The sequence below is a fragment of the Heterodontus francisci genome, chromosome 20 (genome assembly GCF_036365525.1).
Source record: "Heterodontus francisci isolate sHetFra1 chromosome 20, sHetFra1.hap1, whole genome shotgun sequence".
Taxonomy (NCBI): Eukaryota; Metazoa; Chordata; class Chondrichthyes; order Heterodontiformes; family Heterodontidae; genus Heterodontus; species Heterodontus francisci.
In genome coordinates this window covers 72,144,331-72,163,263 of record NC_090390.1, presented here as the reverse complement: position 1 = coordinate 72,163,263, position 18,933 = coordinate 72,144,331, and the positions used below count along the sequence as shown (strand labels likewise).

General features: G+C 42.4%; 1 protein-coding gene across 1 annotated transcript in view; it reads left to right on the top strand.

Moving 5' to 3' along the window:
- rbm20 (RNA binding motif protein 20) overlaps positions 1-18,933 on the top strand; it is a 231,325-nt gene that overhangs the window by 158,244 nt on the left and 54,148 nt on the right. The window contains exons 2-5 of the mRNA XM_068053005.1: positions 4,143-5,394; positions 11,908-11,969; positions 13,230-13,315; positions 14,071-14,156. Of these exons, the coding sequence (XP_067909106.1) occupies positions 4,143-5,394; positions 11,908-11,969; positions 13,230-13,315; positions 14,071-14,156 (1,486 nt within the window). The remainder of the gene's footprint in view (positions 1-4,142; positions 5,395-11,907; positions 11,970-13,229; positions 13,316-14,070; positions 14,157-18,933) is intronic.

Below are 18,933 nucleotides of genomic sequence, written 5' to 3'. Positions count from 1 at the left end.
CTTGCAAACTCCACACAGGCAGTACCCAGAATTGAACCCGGGTCGCTGGAGCTGTGAGGCTGCGGTGCTAACCACTGCGCCACTGTGCCCTAATTATAGTCTTTCAGAGTTCCCTAGATTCAGGAGTGGTCCCTCTGGATTGGAAAGTTGCACATGTCACTCCACTTTTTAAGAAGGGTGAAAGGGACAACCAAGGAAACTACAGACCAGTTAGACTGACATCTGTGGTGGGCAAGTTGCTGGAGTCTATAATCAAGGACAGGGTGACTGAACACCTGGAAAAATTTCAGTTCATCAGGGACAGCCAGGATGGATTCATGACAGGAAGGTCATGCCTGACAAATCACATTGAATTTTTTGAAGAGGTGACTAAGGTAGTGGACAGGGGAATGTCTATGGATGTTATTTATATGGACTTCCAGAAGGCATTTAATAAAGTCCCACATAAGAGACTGTTAACTAAGATAGAAGCTCATGGAGTTGAGGGCAAATTATTGACATGGTTAGGAAGTTGGTTGAGTGGTAGGCGACAGAGAGTGGGGATAATGGGTCAGTACTCTGATTGGCAGGATGTGACTAGTGGTGCCCCACAGGGATCTGTGTTGGGGCCTCAATTATTCACATTATTCATTAACGACTTGGATGATGGCATAGTAAGGCATATATCCAAATTTGCTGATGATACAAAGTTAGGCAGCACTGTAGACAGTCTAGATGATAGCATAAAATTGCAAAGAGATATTGACTGACTAGGTGAGTGAGCAAAACTGTGGCAGATGGATTTCAATGCGGGCAAGTGTGAGATTATCCATTTTGGACCAAAAAAGGATAGAGCAGGGTACTTTCTAAATGGGAAGAGGTTAAGTACAGTGGATGTCCAAAGAGACTTGGGGGTTCAGGTGCATAGATCTTTAAAATGCCACGAGCAAGTGCAGAAAATGATCAAAAAGGCTAATGGAATGCTAGCCTTTAGATCTAGAAGATTGGAGTATAAAGACACAGAGGTTATGCTGCAGCTGTACAAAACTCTGATTAGACCCCACTTAGAGTACTGTGAGCAGTTCTGGGCACCACACCTTAGGAAGATTTATATTGGCCTTGGAGGGAGTGCAACGTAGGTTTACAAGAATGATACCTGGACTACAGGGGTTAAGTTACGAGGAGAGATTACACAAATTGGGCCTGTTTTCGCTAGAATTTAGAAGATTCAGGGGTGATCTGATCGAAGTCTTCAAGATATTAACAGGAAAAGACAGGCTAGATAAAGATAAACTATTTCCACTGGTTGGAGATTCTAAAACTAAGGGGCATAGTCTAAAAATTAGGACCAGACCATTCAGGAGAGATGTTAGGAAACGCTTCTTCACGCAAAGGTTGGCAGAGGTTTGGAACTCTCTCCCACAAACAGCAGTTGAAGCTAGAACAGTTGTTAATTTTAAATCTGAAATAAATAGATTTTTGTTAAGCAAAGATATGAAGGGATATGGGCCAAAGGCAGGTAGATGGAGTTAGGCCGTGGATCAGCCATGATCTCATTGAATGGTGGGACAGGCTCAAGGGGCTGAATGGCCTACTCCTGTTGCTATCTTTCTATGTTCCTATCCCCAACAGAAACACCACGTAGTCAAAAAATGTGCAGGGCTTTGGGGAAAAGGCAGGGGAGTGGGTCTAGGAATGGCCTGTTTCTGTGCTGTAACCATTCTATGATTCATCTGGCTCTTCAGGCCCAATCATCCTCAACTGCTTCATCAATCACATTCCCTCCATCATGAGGTCAGAAGTGGGGACGTTTGCTGATGATTGTGCAGTGGTCAGTTCCATTCCTCAGATAATGAAGCAGTCCATGCCCACATGCAACAAGACCTGGATGATATCCAGGCTTGGGCTGATAAGTGACAAGTAATGTTTGTTCCACACAAGTTCCAAGCAATGACCATCTCCAACAAGAGAAAGTCTAGCCACCTCGCCTTGACATTCAACGGCATTACCATCACCACGTTCCCCACCATCAAGATCCTGGGGGGATGGGGGGGGTGGGGGGGGGGTGGTGGTTACTATTAACTAGAAACTTAACTGGACCAGCCACATAAATACTGTAGCTACAAGAGCAGGTCAGAGTATGGGAATTCTGTGGCAAGCAACTCACCTCCTGACTCCCCAAAGCCTGTCCACCATCTATAAGGCACAAGTCAGGAGTGTGGTGGAATACTCTCCATTTGTCTGTATAAGTGCATCTCCAACAACACTCAAGAAGCTCAACACCATCCAGGACAAAGCAGCCTTCTTGATCAGTGCCCTATCCACCACATTAAGCATTTATTCCCTCCACCACTGGCAAAATGTGGCTGCAGTGTGTATCACCTTCAGAAACTCATCAAGACTCTTCGACAGCACCTCCCAAACTCACCACCTCTACCACCAAGAAGGACAAAGGCAGCAGATGCATGGGAACACAAGTCCTCCTCCAAGTCACATATCATCCTATCTTGGATATATATAGCCTTTCCTTCATCATTGCTCGGTCAAAATCCTGGAACTCCCTACCTAAAAACTCTGTGGGAATGCCTTCACCACATGGACTGCAGCAGTTCAAGAAGGTGGCTCACCACCACCTTCTCAAGAGCAATTATGGATGGGCAATAGATGCTGGCTTTGCCAGTGATGCCTCCTGTGAATGAATAAAAAAACCTACAAGAAGATGTTAATGAACATGAAGAATGGATGTATAAATGGCAACTGAATTTCAATATAGATAAGTGTGAGGTGGTGCATTTTTGTACAAGTAAGGAGGCCCCATACACCTTGCAAAATAAGGACTGGATTTTATGGGACCCCTGAGGCAGAGTTGGAGGTGGGGCGGTGAGGGGTCAGAAAATTGTGAAGGGTGGCGAAGGGCGGAGGGCCTGCCGCCTTCCTGTCGCCAAGCGATATTGCCGGCGGTGGGATAGGCCGATGACCTTCCCCCCCCCCACCCCCCTCCTGAGGCCAACTGAGGTCCTTAACTGGCCTATTAACAGCCATTTAAGGGCCTTTTTCTGCCGCCACTGGGATCTAATCAGCAGCGGAGGGGGGGGTGCCTCCTTCACGTGGGGAAGGTGCCTTGTAAAATGAGGCACGCTCCCTATGGACTGGGTGGGGGGGGGATGTTGTTCCTCCATGAGCAGTCTGTGGCCCACCAAAGGATCCTACCAGAAAAACCTCCACCTCTATGGACCACCCCCTCCCCCTGGACTTCACACTCACCCACCTCCCACCACCTTCACCGGGGCCTTCCAGACTGGCCCCGGCAGTCCTACCTCACTTACCTGAGGTCCGATGTAGCAGTAGCTCTTGGAGGCAGGATCTCCATCTTTAAAGGAACGGAGATCCCAGCACTGGAAACTTCACCTCCAGAACAACGGAGGATCGTGACAGGGTGGAGGGGTGGGGGCACAAAAAGGCTGAGGTGGGCCTCCCCCCATCGTTTCGGCGCAGCACTGGGAGCCGTGCCGTCTCCACAAGATCCCAGCCTTAGAGTCTGGAGGAGCAAAGGGATCGAACACTGGCATGAACCAGTTGGTTTGAAAGGTTTGTTTCCATGGTATAAATGCAATGTAATTCTATATGACTACAGCCTTTTTATGGTTCTACATCTCCAAATTCAAAAATGACCATGAGAACTTTTTTTTAAAAACTCCATAAGACCCACTTCATGAGAAATCTCATTAAGCCGTTGTAGAATTAAAACTCTTTGAAATTCTACATCCAACTGCTTCTCAAGATTCCTGAGGGCCATTCCATAAATGGTCAGTGACCCTTAATTACCAAGATCAATCCAAGGTGATTGATAAAGGTGAGAGGGATTAATGTCAGATGTATTTCATATATTAAATTGTTAGTTCGATATAGACCATTACATAGTGGCTGAAGCTTTTGTTGCCTGAATGAGCTTCCCATATGCCTTTAAGCCTCACTCTCTGTAATAAACTGGTTTGACAGTGCCTTCCTTTAAAAGGAAGAGTTTTACGAGGTTTTTGATTTATGCGACACCTTGTTGTCCTAGATTCCACATGGTAATGACTCTCGGGATTCAGCTTGGCTGTAATCTAGACAGAGTTGACTTTTTGTTTGTTGTTGCTAATTGAATTGCCTTTTGATTGCAGTTCTGTGAAGACCTTGGATAAGAAACCTTTTACTATCGGCACCCAATTGAGCGGAGGGACTCCACACCCTATTCTGCCATCTGCTGCCAGTGTCCAACTCGCTCAGCTCCAAGCTCAGCTTACTCTGCAGCGATTGAAATTTGCTCAGTCAGCTGTGAACAGTAACGCAGCAGCTGCAACCGTCCTGAGTCAAGTTCTCAGCAAAGTTGCTATGTCCCAGCCTCTGTTTAACACATTAAGGGCTCCCCCACTGATCAATGCTACTCATGGACAAGCAGGAGGAGCACCGCTTGGGCCTAGTATGTCAGGCCCAGGTATGCCATCTGGTGGACTACCTTATCCTTCTCAAACTCCAGGATTACCCCCTTTGTTGGCAGGAGGCATCAGCCAAGGCGGAAACTTTCAGCCTCAAAACCCAGGCTCAATCGGATTGAATCCTTTTGCGGGTATAGTACCGCAGCCATCCACGCATTCGTCAGCAGTTATGAACCTGAACAAACCTATCTCATCACATCCTCCTGGTGGCTTTTTAGAATATCCTGCAGACTTCCCCAATAAGACCAATGTTCCTAACAATCACACGTACACGCATGACGAGGTGCTCTGCCCCCAGGGATTTCATCAGTTTGGTTTCAGTGGGGATATGTCCAATGTACTTTCTGCTAATCTTGCCTTAGGGAATCCGGTTAAAGGACAGCATATTTTGAACCAGCCGCATGCTGGTTTTCAACAAGATTTCCAGAATTCTCAACAGATGTGTAGTATGCTGGCACCGGGTTACTCAGGAGAAATGAATACTAGTGGCTTCCCACAGAAACTCGAGGGCCTTCATCAAGTCAACCCAACTGGAAATTCACAGAATCCGGGAACTTGGGCATCTGATCAGTGGCAAAATTCCTCACAGTTCTTGCAACCCAACAGGCCTGAGTTTGCAGCTCAGTCACATAATATGTGGTCATCAAAAAGTCAACAGTTGCAGATGAGAAATGAGCTCTATAATCCTGAGGAGCCAACATCTGAAGGAAAGGTCAACATTGGATGCCCACCTCCTTTCAACAGGTTCAACAATAATAACCAGAATTTCACAGGCCCCCAGTTCAATCAAAGTGACAAGCAGCTGCACGGCAGCTTTCATCTTCACCTACCAGAAAGACAAATCCAGCCTCATGAACTTAATGACTTTCACGGCTTAGTCCCATCACAGCTGCCCCACATCTGCTCAATATGTGACAAGAAAGTCTTTAACGTAAAGGTGGGTTAGCATGACTGTAGCAAATGTTGTTACACATGATGGAGATGGGCCTGAAAAATCAGTGGGTGGTGCATGAACTGTGTAGCTTTAATTAGAGCATGTTTCATTTCCATGGGTATCTCCTTAGTATTTTGAACTAACTTATTTAAAATTTATGCCACTCAGGTGCATTTTACTTTAAAGAGTGACCATTTACAAACATGTACACTTAACCGTACCGTGGATTATCTCCTAGTTCTTTAACCTACTGAAGCAAAATTCTGCATAAATACCCTCTTATCCACAAAGGTTATCAATAATAATCCAGAATAATGCCCATTCTCACTTGAATATTAATGCTGTTCTGTCATCCTTTGCCTAATGTTCTCTTTCTTCCCCAGCATCACGGGAACAACTCAGGTTTTTAAGTTTCCATGACACCTAGAGGGATAGCTACTGCTACATAATGAACAGAGTTTCTGAGGTAGTGAGAAACATTTGTGGAGAAAACTCTTCAACTGTGCATTAAAGCTGTAATGAATTTACATTTGCATCTACTAATTGGTTATGACGGATATTTTATGCTGAAATAGGATTGGGAAAGGAACTGGCAAAGTGAATCAAATAAATTGCTAGTGTTCAAATACCTGGGGCCACAAGTTAAAAACTGCACAGTTAAGAATAAGAACAGAAGTCAGCTGGCACCTTTTTACAGCACGAGTAATAGGTTTGTGAAGTAACTTAGTGGAGATGGTCATTGAAGTAAATCACTGCAGTAAAACTGTTTGTGCTTCTGGACAGAGAAAGGAGGAATATGGTGAGAAAGTGGAAAGGTAGGATTAAATTAGTCGAAAAGATATGGGATAGTTGCGGTTTTTTCAGATTCCCAAAATTTATTATATTCTAGAACACTCGTTTGTTCCTCCTAAATTGTTTATGCCTTGGTCTCGTAAAACATATTTTAATATTCATCAGGATCAGAACAATTGATCATGAAAATAATGACATAATTACCTCACGATGTATGTAGGCCTCACTGCTCCTACTTATCTTCTTCTTCTTTGGCCTCCTTGTCTCGGGAGACAATGGGTAAGCGCCTGGAGGTGGTCAGTGGTGTGTGGAGCAGTGCCTGGAGTGGCTATAAAGGCCAATTCTAGAGTGACAGACTCTTCCACAGGTGCTACAGATAAAATTGGTTGTCGGGGCTGTTACACAGTTGGCTCTCCCCTTGCGCTTCTGTCTTTTTTCCTGCCAACTGCTAAGTCTCTTCGACTCACCACACTTTAGCCCCGCCTTTATGGCTGCCCGCCAGCTCTGGCAATCGCTGGCAACTGACTCCCACGACTTGTGATCAGTGTCACAGGACTTCATGTCGCATTTGCAGACGTCTTTAAAGCGGAGACATGGACAGCCGGTGGGTCTGATACCAGTGACGAGCTCGCTGTACAATGTGTCTTTGGGGATCCTGCCATCTTCCATGCGGCTCACGTGGCCAAGCCATCTCAAGCGCCGCTGACTCAGTAGTGTGTATAAGCTGGGGATGTTGGCCACCTCGAGGACTTCTGTGTTGGAGATAAGGTCCTGCCACCTGATGCCAAGCATTCTCCGGAGGCAGCGAAGATGGAATGAATTGATACGTCGCTCTTGGCTGACATATGTTGTCCGGGCTTTGCTGCCGTAGAGCAAGGTACTGAGGACACAGGCTTGATACACTCGGACTTTTGTGTTCCGTGTCAGTGTGCCATTTTCCCACACTCTCCTGGCCAGTCTGGACATAGCAGTGGAAGCCTTTCCCATGCACTTGTTGATTTCTGCATCGAGAGACAGGTTACTGGTGATAGTTGAGCCTAGGTAGGTAGACTCTTGAACCACTTCCAGAGCGTGGTCGCCGATATTGATGGATGGAGCATTTCTGACATCCTGTCCCATGATGTTCGTTTTCTTGAGGCTGATGGTTAGGCCAAATTCGTTGCAGGCAGCCGCAATCCTGTCGATGAGTCTCTGCAGACTCTCTTCAGTGTGGGATGTTAATGCAGCATTGTCAGCAAAAATGAGGACTTTCCGTACTTTGGTCTTCGCTCTTCGACGTGCAAGGTTGAACAACCTGCCATCTGATCTTGTGTGGAGGAAAATTCCTTCTTCTGAAGACTTGAACGCATGTGAGAGCAGCAGTGAGAAGAAGATCCCAAACAGTGTAGGTACGAGAACACAGCCCTGTTTCACGCCACTCAGGATAGGAAAGGGGTCTGATGAGGCGCCGCTATGCTGAATTGTGCCTTTCATATTGTCATGGAATGAGGTGATGATACTTAGTAGCTTTGGTGGACATCCAATCTTTTCTAGTAGTCTGAAAAGACCACGTCTGCTGACAAGGTCAAAGGCTTTGGTGAGATCAATGAAAGCAACGTAGAGGGGCATCTGTTGTTCGCAGCATTTCTCCTGCAGCTGGCGAAGGGAGAACAGCATGTTAATGGTCGATCTCTCTGCTCGAAAGCCACACTGTACCTCAGGGTAGACATGCTCAGCCAGCTTCTGGAGTCTGTTTAAAGCGACTCGAGCGAAGACGTTCCCCACTACGCTGAGCTGGGAGATTCCACGGTAGTTGTTGCAGTCACCGCGGTCACCCTTGTTCTTATAGAGGATGATGATATTGACATCACGCATGTCCTGTGGTACTGCTACCTCGTCCCAGCACAGGCAAAGCAGTTTGTAGAGTGCTGAAAGTATAGCAGGCTTGGCACTCTTGATTATTTCAGGGGTAATGCCGTCCTTCCCAGGGGCTTTTCCGCTGGCTAGAGAATCAATGGCATCACTGAGTTCCGATTTTGTTGGTTGTACGTCCAGCTCATCCATGACCGGCAGAGACTGGGCTGCATTGAGGGCGGTCTCAGTGACAACATTTTCCCTGGAGTACAGTTCTAGGTAGTGCTCCACGTAGCGGTCCATTTGCTTGCGTTGGTCAGTGATTGTGTCCCCTGATTTAGATTTGAGGGGGGTGATCTTCTTGATGGTTGGCCCAAAAGCTCTCTTAATGCCATCATACATTCCTCTGATGTTTCCGGTGTCAGAGGCCAGCTGAATATGACTGCATAGGTGTTGCCAGTAGTCATTTGCACAGCGCCTGGCTGTTCTTTGTGCAGCGCTTCTGGCTGCTTTAAGTGCTACGGATGTTAACTCACTGTGGGCTTTCTTGTAGTTCAGCCGTGCAATGCGCTTAACGGCTATGACAGGTTCCAGCTCTTCAATGTGAGATTGAAACCTGTCTGCATTCCGCTTCACACGTTTGCCATAGGTGGACATTGCTGAGTCATAGATGGCGTCTCTGATGTGGGCCCACTTGGTCTCCAGCTCACCAAAAAACACACATATCAGTTATCAGTCTATCAATTTGCTGAATGACTGCTATGATTTTAAAACACCATGGTTAAAGCAAGTGAACCACATTGTTGATGACCAATTTAGTTTGCCAGAACTTTCCAGCTAATTCCTAACTTTCAAAACCTAAATAATAATCTAATCCCCTTCATCATCAAAACTCAAATGATTTCTCATTACACCAAGAAAGCCAATCAGTAAATTAGTCAATGCCAAGATTTTGCCCACAATTTAATGAGTCGGGTCACAGTGAACTGCTTCTAAACAGCTTAATAATATTTCTATAGGGTAAAGGTTGTGATTTGATGGAGAAAAAGGATGCTGTAGGCTTCCATTGGAGCAATGACTGAAAAGATAGCATTATTTTTCTTGGTGTAAATTTATGTAGACTTTTTTGTAAAACAAATAATCTGATTTCATGAAAGATTTCCAATCATCTGGAAAAGGAGTCACCATGACTGGAACAGAATTTGCATAAATGTGGCTTTGAAAGTAAATAGTGACAATAATTTGCTCTCTTTTCCATCGATTTGGGCCATTTATTTATTTATTAAATGTACTGAATAACTCTGACCTTTGTCCTTTGACCTCCGCTGACAAAATAAAGAACCATAGATTGCGGTAAAATTGGAACTTACTTTTATTTGCAAAAGGTAAAGGGTAATTGGAACGAACACGAATATGTAGAGGAAGTTTTCTTACATCTCTCAGAATTCACGTGCAGTGAATTACTTATTGAAGTAATTGCATCGTATTGTTATGTAGGCAAATATGGAAAAAGACATCTTTGGTTCAAGTTGGTACTGGATTCACAGTTTAGAGATGTGTTTAGGTTGATGTCGAGGGCATTAAATCTGCAACTTCCCACTTCAAAGCTGATCTGACAATTCTGTGCTTGGTGAGATGTTACTGCCCAGCATCCACTTGCTTTCATCTTCTAAAATATGTGGCCATTTTATTTTTCTATTCCTGCAATCGCAAGTTTGCTGCTGCCTATTGAAATCATTTTATATAGATGGTCTCTTCTGCCAGTGAGGGTTGAGAATGTTGATTTATCTGGAAGTCAGGAATGGTGGAAAAGCATTAAACAAGTGGCAGCTACCTAATTCCATTACTCACAAGTTTTGAATACCTCACCATTCACTTCCTCTGGTCATAAAGTAACTTACTTTTATTCTTGCTCCCTTTCCCACAAGTTTATCCCTCTCTTCCTCTCCAGCTGAGATATGACTCAACGGTGCAGTCAAGTTCTGGTATCTTACCCAAGTGGTTGTTCCTCCTGTGTAAGTCTACACAGTAAGTATTGGCAGGTTACTTGAGCAGAGGGAGAATCACAATAGAGCCCAATCTGCTCCTCATCCGATGAAGCAGCATATTTTGGCACCTTTGTGAGCTCGTCTTCGGTGACATTACCTTATCAGTCACTGAGTGATTTTTATCAAAATACATGCATTTATATTGCACCTTTCATGTTCCCAGAACATCCGAAAGTGTTTCATGGCCAATGAATTAGGTAAAGGTTGAAGGGAGATTTGATAGAGGCGTACAAGATTATGACAGATTTAGATAAGGTGGACAAAGCTGATGGTACAAGAACTAGGGGACATGGATTTAAGGTTTTGGGCAACAAATACAGGGGGAATGTGCGGAAGATCTTTTTTACGCAATGAGTGTTAATGGCCTGGAACTCGACATCGATGAAAGTGGTGGAAGTGGAGATGATCAATGATTTCAAAGATAAATTTGATAGGCACTTGAGGGAAATAAACTTGCAGGGCTATGGGGATAGAGGGAATGAGATTGACTGGATTGCTCCACAGAAAGTAGGCATGGACTCAACGGACCGAATGGCCTCCTTCTGTGTCATTATGACTCCATTGTTATGTAGGGAGACACAGTAACCAATTTGTACACAGCAAGGCCCCACAAATAGCAGTGAGATAAATGACCAGATAATCTGTTTTGGTGGTGCTGGTTCATGGATAGCAATTGGTCAGGACACCAGGAGAACCCCCTTGCTCTTTTACAAATAATGCCCTAAGACCCCAGTGTCCACCCAAATTGGAGGGTTGAGCAGGACCATGACATTATATATTTTTGGGTTAAGCTTTAGTGGATATTAGGAAAGGGAGACGGAAGCAGGAGCTAAGACATAGAGTTAAAGTGGCAAGAGCCTATCATCACATATAGTGAGTGGCCACTTGGCATTAATACATTTTTCTTCTCTTCTTTTTTGGAGAAATCGGCAAGAGAAAACACTTACAAATGCCAGAGAAAACGAGAAAGAAGTAAAAAGCCTCAAAGAGTTTTGAAAAAGGAGAGCGAATAAAAATAAATCAATGCCACCTGGATGCCCTCTGTGGCCTGTGTGACAGACTATTGCCATTTTAACTTCAGACCTTGTCTCCTGATTCTATCTCTCTCCCTGGAAGCCCTGTTAAGATTAACCCAACAATGGTCCTACTGAAAGATAGCTGAGCTTCAAAACCCATAACAAGCCAATCGTCGAGATCGCTGACTTCCACCTCTGAAATGTTAGCTGTCTCCATTGCTATCTCACCACCCCTCCCCTCATTGATACTTGGCCACCTAGCTACCCCAAAAATGCAGCAGCAGCTGTAATCTCTTTGCTGTTTCCAGAACAATGCAAAACTGCAGAATTCCACAGCGGTTTGTCTCCTAAGGCTCCTCCAGCACAGGCCCCTTTAATGCTGCCACTGCAGATGTTACTTATGTCTTTTGCCACCTCAGCTGACAGTTATTACTCCTGTGAATAAGGCCTAGCCCTCAATATGTTACTTTACTATAGCAATAAAGACACCCTGTATTCTATTCCTCGCATTTTACATGTGCCCAGGTTTCCTTTTTGCTGTGTGGGCCTGTACCCAATGGTGCAACCAATACATTCATCAAATAGGTAAATTACCCCAAGAGGAAGTTTGCACGCTGATCATTTGGTTCCAGCAGAGTGTGTGTCCAGTGTGTTCCACTCAAATTGCCCCAGATAGCCAGCTCGGAGTGGAAAATTAGTCTTGTGTTTCTTCAGTTAAAAAAAAGTCAAAGTTAGGTCACATTTTGAACATTGAAGCCCTTTAATAACCTTCCATAGAAATATATAATCAGCAGTCTTATGCATTTGCTTCTCCTTTACATTGGCAGGATTGGGAACATCATGTGAATGGAAAGCATCACATCCAAAACTGTACACTCTTCTCAGAAAAGTAAGTAACCCATCCAGGTTAGCTTCCTTTGTGGGTGGTAAATAACTATTTTTTTGTGTAATCCACACTGACCCATGATCAGATATTCAAGAACATATCTCCATGATTTGTAATTCTAGATTATCCTTCAAATCACTGAGCACTGTGATGAGCTTTTAGTTTGTGTCATCTTAGTAATGCTGCTTGTGGTAGTTGATCTGCATCATGAGACACCCAGGTTTTCAGAAAGTAATGCTCTGTAATTCCTTCAGCACTGTGTTTGAGACATTCAATTGTATAATTTGCTGTTCCAGGGTGTTTTCACGTGTGACTGCAAACATCAGTTATCCTTCATTTATCCACCCCCTTTCTCATTGTTTTTCTTTCACATTAGAAAGTTGGATTGGTAACCTATTTCCAGTCCATTGTCAGAGCCTCTATCACTCTGTGATACCTTACTAATTATGGGTTTACTTTCCTTCCGATATTCCTTTCCTTTCTTTGGAAGAAGAGCTTCATATCCATTAAGAAATTTCTTTGAGGTATATTTTGTTGCTCTAATCTCTCTATAATATCATGATTAACAACTTGATGGGTGGGGAATCTTTGGTGCAGATCTGTATCATCACTAAGTACCAGAACACAGGAATGGATCTACATCGTCCATCTTGGGTCTACTTCTGTAAGTTAAATTTTTAGCAGAGAATCCTTTGCTCTACCAAGGAAAGGGTTGAAACTTAGTTAAGTAAGTCCATCAGCACGGTTTAAAGCAGGTCTTGCAAAGCCTACATGATCACTATGTAGCCCTGACATAAACTCGATAAAACATGGATGGTAAGACACATTGTACTGACAAGTGGTCCATCCAGTTTATCCACAAATGTTAGGATTTAGATTTACACAAAAACATCAAACTTAATGATTTTACATGAAAAACTTCGTTCTATAAATTACACCAATTCCTGGAAATAAAAAGTAATAAAATACTTGCCTTTCTATAACAGCTATTACATACTCAGAACTCCTCAAAGTGCTTTACATTGATTGGATTACTTTTGAAGTGCAGCCACTGTTGTTATAGACAATAACTCAAGCTTATCTATGTGCATCATCCAGTTTAGAAAAACAGTCTGTTCTTCCCCAGCAAATACATTGCGATGAATCTTAATAGTTTAAGATATATGGGTCATTGAAGAAGTTATCTTAGTGGTTCTATGTTTTTTCTGCTATTCTGCTTGTGATGGTCTTTATTTTTATTGTACATTCTGATTTTAATCCTAGTTCAGGCATTGGGTCAACTAATTTTACAAGATCAACAAATGGAAGTGTCAACTCATGTGGAGCCAGTATGATTTTGAATCCTTCAGGTAATCAATCTATATCTATTATACTCCTTTGGTATAGAAAAAAATTAATTGATGCATCATCAGTCAAAGTTAAACACAAATTACGGCACATGTAATGTTAATTGTGCCTAACTGGCTAGTGTTAATTATAGCTTTCTGTTGAATTTAACAAGTCCTTAATAACGGTGTTGATGCTGGAGAAAAATTTGGAAAATATTTTATCAATTGTAAATGGATTTGGTGGAAAGAATGAGTATCCCAGTGCAGCAAGACAGTCTGTATTAAGTCATCCATCTGTAGTTCAATAACGATACTTATACAATATTGAAATTCTCTAGTTAAATGGCAATGTTAAATTTTCGAGTTAGGGAATACGTGGTGCAGGTAGTCTCACCTAGATTGCTATGATGCTGCATGGATCTTCGAGACATTTCTTAAACCTACCTGGAGTTCATTTAAACTTAATGTGGATGCTCCCGTCAATTTTTCCTCCCTCCCTTTTTGGAGAACCGATTAGTCTCGACTGAGTACTGCAGAACAGGATGGTAGAGGAGGGATCTATTAGTGTGGGGATATCAAGCAGGAATTCACATCCATTACTCTGTGACACTGCAATTGGTCTTGTTCCAGTTGATCCACATAATGAATAATGGTCCTTTATTTTTCATAAGCTTCCCACTACACAATTGCAGGAACCAGAGTAGCATTGTACACCTGTCTAGTACCTTGAGGAACATCCCTAATTTTATTTCATGTTATTGTCCTTTATCTTTCAGACTTTCCATCAGATAGCAGTCAATCTCACTTGAGGACATTTCCTCAACCAAGTCATGGATTCTCTTCAACACCTTCAGGGTCAAAGGTAGTTGTATTATAGATACTGAACAGTTATGCAATTCACCTTAGACGCATTTTCTATTTTTTAAAAATTACTCTCAGATGTGAGCAACACTGGCTGGATTGCATTTGTTGCCCATCCACCAAGCGTGGTGGGCCTTCATAAAATTTTTTGTTTCACAACCGAGTGGCTTGCTGTGCTACTTCACAGAGTGTTAAAGGACAACCATATAGATGACAGGTTCCCTTCACTGAAGGATATTAATGAACGAGTTGGGTGCTTGTGACAATATGGCAGCTTTCCTGGTTACTTTTATGGTGCTATTATTGAATTTCACAACTTGCTATGGAAGGATTTGAACTTGTGACCTCTGGGTTGCTAGCCCAGAACTGGTACTGCTACTGCTGCCAATATTACTAATGCTAACACTGCTCACATATAATGTAGAAAATGTCCCAAGGTGCTCCATGGAGGCTCAATGAAAAAAACACTGCTGTAGCTATATAACATTTTTAAAATAATGAATAAGGCTGTGACAACAGAATTCCTGGAATCACTTTTATGGTTTTTAGTACATACTCTAAACTAGCCATTTAAGTCTCTGCTTCTGAAAGCAAGTCTTCGGTCCATTGGCCTCCCACGGAGTTGAAGGTTTATTCCTGCTGCACCAAATTCCCATCCCTCACTGAGTCTGTATTTTTATACTACTGCTTTAATGTTTCCAATGTCTCAATAGACCTTAGACACCACGTTGAATGTCTTCGCAATTTTTCAGTCTCTGGTTCTTTGTGGGAGCCTTTAGTAAATCATTTGCTCATTAATTCTGTTGGTCTTCTTGAAGAGAATGTCAACTTCTTCTGAGCCAAGATTATCTTTTTGAAAGCATGTACCATTTTGAAGAATGCTCAACAAATTCCAAGAGATATACCCGCCTTTGAAGTGGACGTATTGTGCCATTCATGGGAACCTAACATAAATAAGAACTGTATCACTATCCTATTTATATAAGCTTTTATCATGCCGATTGTCAAATAATCTGTTATTTATAGCTGTAGTTATATAAAGCAACTTAATGTATCTTTTTATAACCCCCTCATTCCTTATGACCCAGTCATAAACAGGAATGAGTAAGGCAGATGCTATTTACAATCTGCCCGTTTTATATGGATCATGATCTCTTGAGTCCTACAATTAATATATGTTGAGGAGTAACTTATACATACCTGGTCCGTTGACAGTGGATAGGGATGAGCAATAAGATTATTTAGACCTTACTTTTTATGCCCTTAAACCTTAACATTCAGGCAATCGAATAATTCTATTACTGCTAGTGCAGGCTTAGATTTGCTCAAAGTAATGCTAAGAATGGATAGCTGGCGAGTCTAGGGTTTTTCCCTCTCTCTCTAAGTACCGGAGACAGTGAGCTGTTACTCAGATCAATGAAAGGAGTAAACTGGTTAAAGGGTGAGTTAGCGGTGCTATTGGTCTGCTGGCTAGACTTTATTGGCATTCCGTTGATATGGGGTTCTGTGCATTATGGTGTAATTAATAGTATTGTTTGATCTTTTTTCAGGGTAAATAGGGAAAGAAACTAAGTGTTCCTTAAAGTAGGAGGTCAACTTCTTGTGTGGAAGGGAAGGCTATGATAAAATAATCGTACATAGACTCTAAATGTAATGGGTATGTTGCTCCGTGTGGCCTCTTCTCACAATGGACTCACTAATGTTATTTTTGATTATTGCTGGCAGAGATAACGTGAGACATAAAAAGACCAATGCCTGGACTTGCCACAGAGATTCTCTGGTGGGAAATTGGCAGAATCCCCAGGAAATGGTGTAAAACGGCTAAAAACAGCGATTTACATTGTTTCCCTGGGGTTCCGCTGATCACCTGCTGCACTTCGGTCAAGAAAATGAGAGAAGCTAACAGGAATTCAGGCACCAAATTTCTGCTTCTCTGCGTAACTATGTTCACTGGCTTACTATTATCATTTTCACAGTGCACAGCTCTAGTGGGGGAGTGTTGTATATGCTGTATATGCTGTTTTATATGTAAGTTCAATAATTTTCTCGTAAGTGTTGTCATTTTTAATACTATGTCCTCAGTTAAGTGTAGAAAAAAGATTGCTGAAAGGATTTTGAAAAAAAGGATCTTTAGAGTGATCTGATTGTTTTTTTACTGATCATTGTTACTGGGATCTGTTTGCTAACTTGCCAATTTTTAAATTGACATTTTATTAAAAGTACTGATTGGTAATTGTCATTCGCACTTGTTACTTGTGAACTGGTAAAATCCTACATCTGTTCAACTGTGACTGGTCACTGTTTTAATAAATTCAAAAATTTCAACCGACTAAGTGTAAGTATTGCACAGTAATAATGAGTAATAATGCACAGGAGTAAGTATAATGTAGCATGATTCTGAAGTATGGCAGACAAATATACACGAAACACAATGGATAGATAGGTCGGTGTACTCAAAATAGTTATAAAATTATCCCTTTCAGATTCACAGGATTCTCTTGCTTAATGAGTAAAGGAAATGACTTCCAGCATGCAGAAATTCTACAAAGGAATTATTGCCAGATTTATAAAAATAAACCCTTTCCACAAAAGAAAAGTCATGTCTAAGATTTGTAAACAAATAGAGTTTCAAATTTTTAAAAACTAAATACCCAAAGCTTTTTTTTTAAGGGACATTGATGTTCCTGTAAAGCTATTAAGTAATCATTTTAGGCTTAAGCTGTTCATATTTGTCATATTGTCATCATTATGTAAATGATGTTGACTTGTTTAAGAACCAAGTAACTGAAATTCCCACCTGAAAATGGCAATGCTATCCTTTAAATGAGGCAAGACCTAAAGAGACAAAGGGACAAATTCCAACTGGTAGTGGAAGATAATAGGGGGGCAGCTCAACCATCCCTTGGACTCTAAAGACTCACCTCTTGCAATGTTCCAGTGGACTTGTAAATGATGCATAACACGCCCTTCCAGGTAGAAGGCTGCTTACAGTATAAATCAGTGTCCAACATCAGTTGTAAGATCCTGTATGCAATTTTCAGGTACAGCTAGGTTAAGAACACACTGTGTATGTTCAACCCAAATGTACCGACTGCTGAGTGGCCAAACTAGCCATGCTTAAAGGGACTATTGGAGGTCACAAGATCACACGAGCACAAGAATTAAGAGCAGGAGTAGACCATATGGCCCATCAAGCCCGCTCCACTATTCAAAACAGTCATGGCTGATCTTAGGATTCAACTCCACTTTCCCACCCGCTTGTCATGTCCCTTGATTCCCTGAGAAACCAAAAATCTGTTTATCCCAGCCTTAAATGTATTCAACGATAGAGCATCCACAATCTTTTGGGGTCGAGAATTTCAAAGATTCACAACTCTTTGATTGAAGTAATTTCTCATCTCAGTCTAAATTTTGGGGCGGCACAGTGGCGCAGTGGTTAGCACCGCAGCCTCACAGCTCCAGGGACCCGGGTTTGATTCTGGGTACTGCCTGTGCGGAGTTTTCAAATTCTCCCTGTGACCGCGTGGGTTTTCGCTGGGTGCTCCGGTTTCCTCTCACAGCCAAAGACTTGCAGGTGATAGGTAAATTGGCCATTGTAAATTGACCCTAGTGTAGGCAGGTGGTAGGGAATATGGGATTACTGTAGGGTTAGTATAAATGGGTAGTTGTTGGGCGGCACAGACTCGGTGGGCCGAAGGGCCTGTTTCAGTGCCGTATCTCTAAATAAATAAATGATCAGCCCCTTATCCTGAGAATGTGCCCCTGTGTTTTAGATTTTCTGACCAGAAGAAATAATCTCTCAGTGTCAACCCTATCCAGCCTCTTTAAAATCTCACATGTTTCAATGAGATCACATTTCATTCTTCTAAACTCCAGAAGATACAGGCCCAATTTACTTAGCCTCTCATAGGACAACTTCCTCATCCCAGGGACCAATCTAGTGAACCTTCGCTGTGCCGCCTTCATTGCAAATATATCCTTTCTTAAATGTGGAAACCAAAACTGCACACAGTACTCCCAATGTAGTCTCACCAAAACCTTGTACAATTGTAGTAATACTTCTTTATTCCTGTACTCCAATCCCCTTGCAATAAAGGCCAACATGCCGTTTGCCTTCCTAATTGCTTGCTGTACCTGCATGTTAACTTTCTGTGTTCCTTGTATAAGCACACCCAAGTCTCTTTGAATATCGACACTTACAAGTTTCACACCTTTTAAAAAAATATTCTGCTTTTCTATTCTTACGACCAAATTGCATAACTTCACACTTCCCTACATTATATTCCATCTGCCATCTTGTTGCCCACTTACTTAAGCTGTCTATATCTCTTTGCAGCCTCTCTGTGTCCTCCTCACAGCTTATCTTTTCACCTACCTTTGTATCATTAGCAAACTTAGATACTCTCTCTGTCTCTTTTTCTAAGTCATTAATGTAGATTGTAAATAGCTGAGGCCCCAGCACTGATCCTTGTGGCACTCCACTATTCACTGCCTGCCAACTCGAAAATGCCCTATTTATGCCCACTTGTTGCTGCCTGTCCCGTAACCAATCATCTATCCATGCTAATATATTACCTCCAACTCAATGAGCCCATATCTTGCCTATTAACCTTTTGTGTGGCCCCTTATCGAATGCCAGGTATATTACGTCTACTGGCTCCCCTTTATCTACCCTACTAGTTACATCCTCAAAAAGCTCTAATAAATTTGTCAGACAGGATTTCCTGTTAGTATTGCCATAATGAAGCTCCTACTACACAGTTAGTATAGCAATAATG